Below are 8,731 nucleotides of genomic sequence, written 5' to 3'. Positions count from 1 at the left end.
CCCTAATAAATGCAGTTTCAACGTGCGAATTGTTCCTACCGAGAACGGTAATTACGCCGGGAAACGGCCGTAATTTCTCCTGGTGAATTTCACCACTTAGAAGGATTTTCCCCAACATCTACCGCTGCGTGCAACGCCATACTTGTCGTTTCCAATAAAAATCTTATCTCTTGCTGAATCTTTTGCAGTACCTTTCGCAAAGCCGGACATGCAACGGAAAAGAAGGCGGAGAAAACTATTAAGAAGAAGAGGACTCTGATTACTCGTGCGCACGTACCTCGCGGCAAACCTCCACGCGGCAGCCCGCCTACTGCAGCAGGTCCCCACCCACTACTGAGAAAATAGCGACCAAGATACTTGCTCCGGCTCAGTCTCCGATTCCACGCAGCAATGCGCCCGCTGCTACCAGCGTACAACAGCTCACGGAACCGCGACGCCCACGGGGTGAGTACGCAATAGCACGCTGCGCCTGCGGTTTCGTAAACAGCCAGCTTCGAGCTAACCCTAACCTGGCACGGTATGCTCTCTTCCAAGCCCTGACTTTTGTTGATTACTGCATGCGATCGTTGAGAGCCACAGTCTTGGAGCTGCAATCATCACGATTCTGATGTGTCATTAACATGAAACAAAGTGCAGGAATGCGGAGTGCGCAAAAGTGCCCGCAGAGCGTAAGCGTAAGCCGATGCTAGATTCCGCGCGTATAGGGAATCGCAAATGTATACATTCGCGCAGTGCCTAGATTGCCTGAGGCGTTGTCTGCACCGTCAATTAAAGTCAGACTGACTCCAGAACTCTCATCCGCAGGCACATGAGAAGGACGTAGATAGTCTTGTATATGTATTGTATTAAATGGCAAGTATTCATAGAAGCGCTTCCGCTTACTCGCACACACTAGAAGGCGAATCCACTGCTGACTCCAGGTCGCGGAATCGAACCCCGTCCGCGGCGGCCACATTTAGATGGAGGCGACACGCATCGAACGCCCATGTTCTATGCGATGTGATAGCACGTTCAAGAATCCCAGGCGGTTGAAATCAATCCGCTGCCCTCCACTTCGCCGTCCTTAAAGCCCACCAGACCAAGTGAGGACGCGCGGGTGCCGGGCGGCCAGCGTGCAGTACGTATTGTTCTGATTTCATGCGCATACGTGCCCCTCCCAGCCCAACGCCCCTGCAGCTGACGCCGACGGACGTGACGGCAGCAGGGAGCGCGCTGGCGGCCAGCAGGGCGCCCCCGAAGACGACGCCGTCGACGATGAAGAGGTGGACCGGCTCGCCAGCTGGCTGAGCCTGTTCCGCATGCTGGTCATCTTCCTGCCCCTGTTCGCGCTCTGCCTGCCCACCCTGCTCGGGGACTGGGAGCGCGCTCGTCGCAACGAGACCATGATCGCGCCCAGGAAGTTCGTCAGCCTGGTCACCTCGCGCGGCTCCTCCCTGCGCCGCCAGGAGAGCCGCACCACGTGCAGCACCGAGTCCTGCATGGCGGCAGCCGCCAACGTCAGCCTCGACCCATCGACCAACCCCTGCGACGACCTGTTCGGACATGTCTGCAACAACTGGATCAGGAACCACCGCGTCGATGAGTACGTGCGCTTCTGGTATAGTCGGGTGCAATTCAAGAACGAAGGGGCAAACGCCCTTCAAACGGAGTCTCTCCGACAAATGGGGTTGCCCTATTGTGACGCTGTCGACTTTCTCGCATCTGCTTTAGCGCGGCATCGCAGGTGGATCGCAGGAGGCATCTGCTCCATCTTGGCAGGAGGTCCACAGCACTAGCTGGAGGGCCTCCTTTGAGGAGATTTCGGCGCTACATTCATCAGTTGTTTCCGACTACAGCAAATGTATCAGCAGGACCAGTGCGACTGAAATGTTAACTTGGTCTGACAGGTGTAAAGTATAGTATCACACGGGGCCCTACAGACGGACGAGGAACACAGAATGCCTGCACAGGAGCTCACGGTGCCCGCTTTAAATGCAGAGGCGCTGGGATTCGAGCAGACATAACTGCTATGAGTAGAAAGGGAAAGCCCGCTTCCACCATCAAGAATAGCCGATGCCGAATCGCAACGGATAAAGGAGGAGTCCATCTCTGAAGTTTAAAAAGTGTTAGTGCCAACAGACTGCCAGATGTAGCAGAATGGCAGAGTGCTCTACCAGCTTGTCAAGACACCTTCCCACACTGCTCTTTTACCGAAACGATAATGGGGTGCATGCGTCCTTCGGAAGAACGATAAAATTACCAACAATTTCGAAAACTCCAGTCTGCAGCCTCATTATACGAGCGCAAGTGGCGCGTTTCGCGAGTTCCGGCCGGAGTTCACATTTCCAGTGGCGTATTCCAATCGGTGATAGAGTGTCTCAATTCGCGAAGAAGCATAATACCCGTCATGGTCCAATCACAACTCAGGATCTGAATCCAAATCGCGCATTGAAAGTTTCACTTCGGTTTCGCGGAGAAAGACATCTGTTCCGGATCGCCGATTGGAGTACGTCATCAGATGGAATGGCTCAGGAATCATTCTCTGTTCCGCAGGCTTTGAATGGAATGATACATGGGTTTTACGGGGTTCAACGTCCCATAGTTACTAAAGCTATGAGGGCTGCCGTAGTGGAGGCTCCGGATGCTTTCGACCACCTTGGGCTCTTTAACATAGGATGTCTGCTGCTAAATAAATGAATCTGATGAGACGAGCATGTTAGGAGTGCCAGAAAAAGAAAAGAAAAAAAGAGTGGACGCTTTGGTAACTAATGTGTTGAGAGGCGAAAGCCGAGGACACTATGCCGTGACGACTTCCGGTGGCTGTGACGTCACGCCGTTCCCGTGGCTGTATCGATACCCAAATTATACATCTTTCGGGGATCTCAAGTGTTAATTACGGTTAAGTGCACATTTCTCCATCTAATATGACACAAATCCGACGTTTTTCCGACGATTTTGTGACAATTTTCACTATGCAGTGACGACTTCCGGTGGATGGGGCGTCACATCGTTCCCGTGGCTATATTGACGTCCGCGCTATTTCGACATTTTTGCCTATAATTAACTAATTAACCTACAGTCATCAAACCTGACTTCTTGGTTCATTTTTTCCTCCTCTATCTGAAGCAACCATTGGTTTTCTTCTATCTTTTTTATTTCCCGAGTTAAACGCGTGTGATAAGCTCTGTTAACGGACGACGGTATGAGCGGTGACTCAGTGGTCACGGCGCTCGGCTGCTGACCCCAAAGACGCGGGTTCGATCCCGGCCGCGGCGGCTGAATTTCGATGAAGGCGAAATTCTAGAGGCCCGTGTGCTGTGCGATGTCAGTGCACGTTAAAGAACCCCAGGTGGTCGAAATTTCCGGAGCCCTTCACTACGGCGTCCCTCATAGCCTGAGTTGCTTCGGGACCTTAAACCCCAATAAACCAAACCAAAGGCTCTCGCCTTAATATTGCCCTGAATGTATCGCCTGTTAGCATAACGGGCTAAGAGCATTCATACCGGCGAAGTAGACTCAACAGGCCCGTACAGGTCCCTCCTACTTCATGAAAGGAAACAACCAATTTGCACAAAAATTCGAATTTTTACTTATTTCTTCCCTAAAACTGGCAATTACTTTTAAATTTAATACGCCAGGAGAAAACTAGTTAAAAGCACGAAAAAATCTGCCTGGCACGCCTAATTCATGTCAAAACTTCTTGGACAAAAATTTTGAATACTGGAAAACTAAGTTACTGTGACGGAAATATTGAAGGTAATGGTGCATTCTTCCGATGTTTAGCAAGATATTTGTTGTAAAGTTTTTCCATAGATCGCATCGAGCAGTTAATATAGAAAACCAATGGGGAACGCCTCTAAAGATAGCAAGAGCGTTCAAAAAAATGCAGGCCTGCCGACGGGAGATCTGTGTATATAGTGTTATAGTGAAATCTTAAAAAATATTTAAAATTTGCTTTCATAAATTCTTTCCCGTTCAAAAATTCTTTTGTCCAGAATTGTGGGTATGTAATAAGGGAGTAATTACTCATTGACATCCACCCGAGCACTGCCGGGACCCCGGACGAATTTTTCTTTACGTTTCTGAGAAAGCTGTACAAATCTGCTCCACCTTGGGTTTTCCCCTAAGCATTTGACCAAGAGTATACCTGTGGGTGTACAGCAGGTTGGAAATGCTTGCGTGCTTTTCAACGCGCACAGGAACTTCAAACGTTTTTGTACATGCAAACACGTCTGAATTTCAGCGTCTGACCTGATAATATCCGTCGGGTGCACATCGGCTGCTCTGCCTGTTGCCTTAATTTCGTAGTCTAGATCTATTCACTGTTCGATTCGTTGGGCTCACTATCGAATACTACAGGAGGGCGGAGCCTTGGGAGGTGCGGCGCGACCGACGCACGATGGACCACAAGCACCAGGCGGCGCTGACTAGCGCCCTGCACATGCTGCTGGCAGGCAGGGCCGGCAAGCGCTGGTTGCCCACGGCGATGCGGCGTCTCTACCGCAAGTGCCTCGAGCCAGGCCCAAAAGACGGCGCCGAGCTGCGGTCTAAGCTCCTGGACAGCGCCGGCATCTCGCCCTGGCCGCACCAGCCTGGCAACGCGACCCAGGATTTAGACGTATCCAAGGTACATCCAGGAAGCTAGGAAGACTTCCTAAAGTGCGGCATAGCAACGCCTGTGAAAGCACTTGTAGCGTAGCTTAGCCAGGACAGGCAAAGCAGCCGCAGTCGGCGTGAGACCGCCTGCTAAAGGAACGGCAGATGCCGAGCCAGAAATCGCTGACACGATCGTCAGACGACCGTGCCATCAAGGTGAGCCTAGAATTACAAAGTGGCTGGGACGCCCTCAGTAAACTAATGAATGGAGAGCGGTCTGCAGACCTTTTCACGACCCTCGGAAAAACCGGTTTTCTTGGCTGTGGGCAAAACGTGCGGGGGCTTCATCCATCCCTCAGTCGCTTTGGGACGTTAAACCCCAATAAACCAAACCAAACCAAACCCAACTCTTTCCTGTACGAGCACAACCCAGCGCCCAATATGGCGGCGCCCATGGACCTCTTTTTGAAAAGGACAGGAGCAGAGGGCGACGCGCCAGTCTGAGGCAGAACGGCAAGCGTGTCCTGTGTAACGCTGACAAGCAGACTATCAAAACCAATCGCACAGTGCTGGACTTCGTGTCTGTAAAGCGTCCAAGTAGTGTCGATTCAGTTCTCGCAAGCGCACTGTGTGTGTATGTCGTGCGGTAGCAAATTTTGAATGATGCCGGAGGAACTGTTTGTGTTGTAAGAATGTACGCAGCGTAGCGTAAAACCTTTCAGCTGTCACCACCCTCTTTCTCGCCTTTATCCTATCCGTCACGGCCCGGCTAATGTCCACTCAAAATGCGACAGCGACAGGTACAAACTAAGTGCGGCTGCAGATGCCACGACCTGTAATGATAGTTTTCAATCTGCTGTATTTCCTCCTTTTAAGACTGCATAGATTGCAAGTTTTTTGTAAAAGATATGGCGCAACCGGCAGTGTGCGAGATACTTCTATGTCTTGAGATGGAGGATCATCTTTAGTCCCGGCATTAATGGCAGGAACGTTTTAAAGCATCCAAAGTGGAGGGCTTCGGGATAGTTTCGACCTCGTGGGGATCTTTAACGTGCACTGACATCGCGCAGCACACGGGCGCCTTTTGAGATTCGCCTCCAACGAAACGAGGCTGCCGCGGCCGGGTTCGAACCCGGGAACTCCGGCTCAGTAGCCGAGCACTTTAACCACTCAGCCACGGCGGCGGGTCGCGCGAAATTAAGAATTGGTTTTGAAGAACATCAAGAAAACGGCGCATTAAATGACTATCTCGGATGAAACATCGGCCACGCTGTGAGGGAAGGTCTGTAGGACGAAGCAGAAGGAAAAGTAAGAGGAGTTCTGCTGGAGGGCTCCAGATTAATTAGCGTCCTTTGCACTCTACCTCCATCGAAAGTGGCCCCCCGCTATAGGGATTCGACCCCGAGTCCTCGGACTCAGCAGCCGAAACGCAATCCCTGGGCCACCACAGTAGATGTGGTTTATGACATTCGGCTGCTAAGCATGATTAACGCGGAATCAAATCTTAGCTTTGGCAGCCACTTTCGATGGGGGTAGTGTGCAAATGAAGCCAGACAACTTTGCGAATGTCAGTACACCTTAAAGAAGCTCACGAAATCATACCCTCAAAGTCATTTATTCAATTTTACTCAGGCAGCAGTAATAAGTGCCTAGGAGGCAGACATAAAGGCAAATTAATGCCTGACTCAGTGTCGGCCCCCTTCCCCCCTTCCCAAACACATCACTGAACAGCAGTTAGTCACATCGTTCAACAAAGTTTCGATCAGTAATCACCACCATAAAAGGAACATATTAAGACGGCATTGCACACAAGGCTAAGTCATATTGCGAGGAAACAAACAGCTAAAATAAGTGGCATGTATTAATAGGCAGAGAAAATAAACAAACAGGAACAATAAAACATATTCATAACAAAAAAAAAAACACCTGGTGTCTACTTAGAACCCGGAAAGAAAAGGAAATAGTCAAAATTTTGTGCTAAAAAAAAATGTGTTAATGTTTTTTTAAAAGGCTTGAGCTGAAAAACTGTCAGTAATGATATCCATAACCATGGCGTGCTTATTCAAGAAGTCAGGAATCTGATACGTTAATTTTTGTGTTCCGTAGTTTGTGCGAATCCTGTCTTTGTTATAAATGGCATGCCGGAGATTATACAGGTATTCTTTATGAGCATATTTCTCTATGAATTTTCATGCATTCTGTTTGATTTGAGTGTATATGGCTACTGCTAGTTTTTTATTTAGGATGTTTCTGATAGTCAGTATTCGGTGTTTTTGGAATAACGGGGCTGAGTGAGTTAAGCGCGGGACATTTTCCATTTGACGCAGAAAATGATTTTGTAGTACATGTAGGTTCTCTAAATTTGTTTTGGTGGTCGTACCCCATACAAGAAGACAGTAGTGCAGACGGGAGTGTATTAGAGCATAATACAATTGCTTTTTTAACCATGGTTATCCTTTAATCCCTTCCCTTAAGGCGCGGTTCAGGTGTCCACCGAGATGAGACATATTGTACTGCGCCATTTACTTTCCTCAAAAACGAATTCTTCCTCCATTATGAATCCTCATTCTCTCTTCCTTCTTTCACTCTTTCCTTCATCCATGTGATCACGGTGTAGTTGAGGTGCCCCCCGAGAGATTTCTGTACGACCTTGGGAGATGGCGCAGTAACGAACAGACTACTTCGCTCGTTTTGACGGTTCTCGGCTCGGAAAACTGGACAGGTTGCAAATTTGCTATGGGCGTTCTATTTGCCAGGTCCTGGACGAGCTATAAGAAGTTCGCTACGACTGCATGCGTGTAACTCGCTCGCCGATTACATCAACGGCCTTAAGAGAGCACCGAAACCTCACTTGATGAAGCACAGCCTGTTCGTTTTAAAATTTACCAGGGCACTTAGATAGAGCTCATGCGCAGGGAATGCGGAAGCATTGCAATTCTATTCCAATTACATTATAGCTCTATTCCAGTTCTATTCCGAGTCTATTCTACTCCTTTGTAGTTCGCGCTCTTGTAAGCACTAGTTTAACACAGTCGGATACAACTCAAGAACGAAGCGACTATCCCCCGTCAAAGGACGTACCCCCTTCCAGCCAATGGCATCGGCCGATTCTCATGATCCTGCTAGCGTGACAATGCAGGGACGGGTCTATTCCCGACCATGGAGGGAGAGGACTATCCCCTTTCATTTGCAATTGGCACGCTAGTGGGTACATGAAACCGGCCGGCGCCATTGGCTGGAAGGGGCTCCTTTGTCGCTGAAAAACCACTTCGTTCTTGAGTTGTCTCCGACTATAGTTAACATTTCGCATTTTCTCGCCTTTGATGAAGTAACACCGTTTCGACCAATGGCGAGTTTTGTTACGCCGTCACTTTTTGGGAGGCGTCGAGGGTCTTCGTGTCGATGAGAGCCATCTAATGTGCTTTCGCATCGATAAAGTCGCCGTTTCGGTCGATTGTGCGCAGGCACTGGGCAGCGCGTACTACTTCACCAACGAGCCGGCGCTTATGCGCATGGGCGTAGATGCCAATGGACGCGTATTCTTGGCCGAACCTCGGCTGCTCCTCGACGCGCTCACGGTCGGTCCCGCCGAGGTGGCGCAAGCGGCCGCTGCGGTATTCGCGTCGGCAGGAGGAAAGCTTCCGCCGCCCGTCGACGTCAACCGGTTCGAAGGGCTTCTGGACAAGGCGCGAAAAGGCGACGACCCTCCACCCTGGAACACCACGTTGCACCTGCCCGGTGAGTCGTGCCTACTTGGAGTCCAGTTGATCACAATTCGTAGTAACAATTAGTTGTAAGCTAATGGCTGCAGCTTTCGCTTCTGAAGTTGCTGCGCACGACGGCTTCATGCAGCCAGACTGTGCGGCTCGCTTCGCATTCTCAACAGCACACACAACACTCATCATCAGCCTGACTACGTCAACTGCAAAGAAAAGGCCTCTCCCATGTCGCTCCAATTAACCCTGTCCTTTGCCAGCTGCGACCCCCGTATCCCCGCAAACTTCTTAGTTTCATCCGCCCACATAACTTTCTGCCGCCCCCTGCTAAGCATGCTTTCTCTTGGAATCCACTCCGTTACCCTTAAGGAACATCTGTTATGTTTCCTTCGCGTTACATGCCCTGCCCGAGCCCATTTCTTCTTCTTGATGTCGGCTAG

At 50.1% G+C, this 8,731-nt stretch overlaps 1 protein-coding gene across 1 annotated transcript in view; it reads left to right on the top strand.

Annotated features, from left to right (window-relative positions):
- The first annotated feature begins 202 nt into the window (after positions 1 to 202).
- LOC149340503 (uncharacterized) overlaps positions 203 to 8,731 on the top strand; it is a 30,568-nt gene continuing 22,039 nt past the window's right edge. The window contains exons 1-4 of the mRNA XM_089551140.1: positions 203 to 444; positions 1,161 to 1,582; positions 4,339 to 4,606; positions 8,040 to 8,313. Of these exons, the coding sequence (XP_089407266.1) occupies positions 391 to 444; positions 1,161 to 1,582; positions 4,339 to 4,606; positions 8,040 to 8,313 (1,018 nt within the window). The 5' untranslated portion in view covers positions 203 to 390. The remainder of the gene's footprint in view (positions 445 to 1,160; positions 1,583 to 4,338; positions 4,607 to 8,039; positions 8,314 to 8,731) is intronic.

The sequence above is a fragment of the Amblyomma mixtum genome, chromosome 6 (genome assembly GCF_055824585.1).
Source record: "Amblyomma mixtum isolate Tamu chromosome 6, ASM5582458v1, whole genome shotgun sequence".
NCBI classification, from domain to species: domain Eukaryota; kingdom Metazoa; phylum Arthropoda; class Arachnida; order Ixodida; family Ixodidae; genus Amblyomma; species Amblyomma mixtum.
Note: the sequence above shows the minus strand (reverse complement) of the source record. Positions and strands in the feature narration are given on the sequence as shown.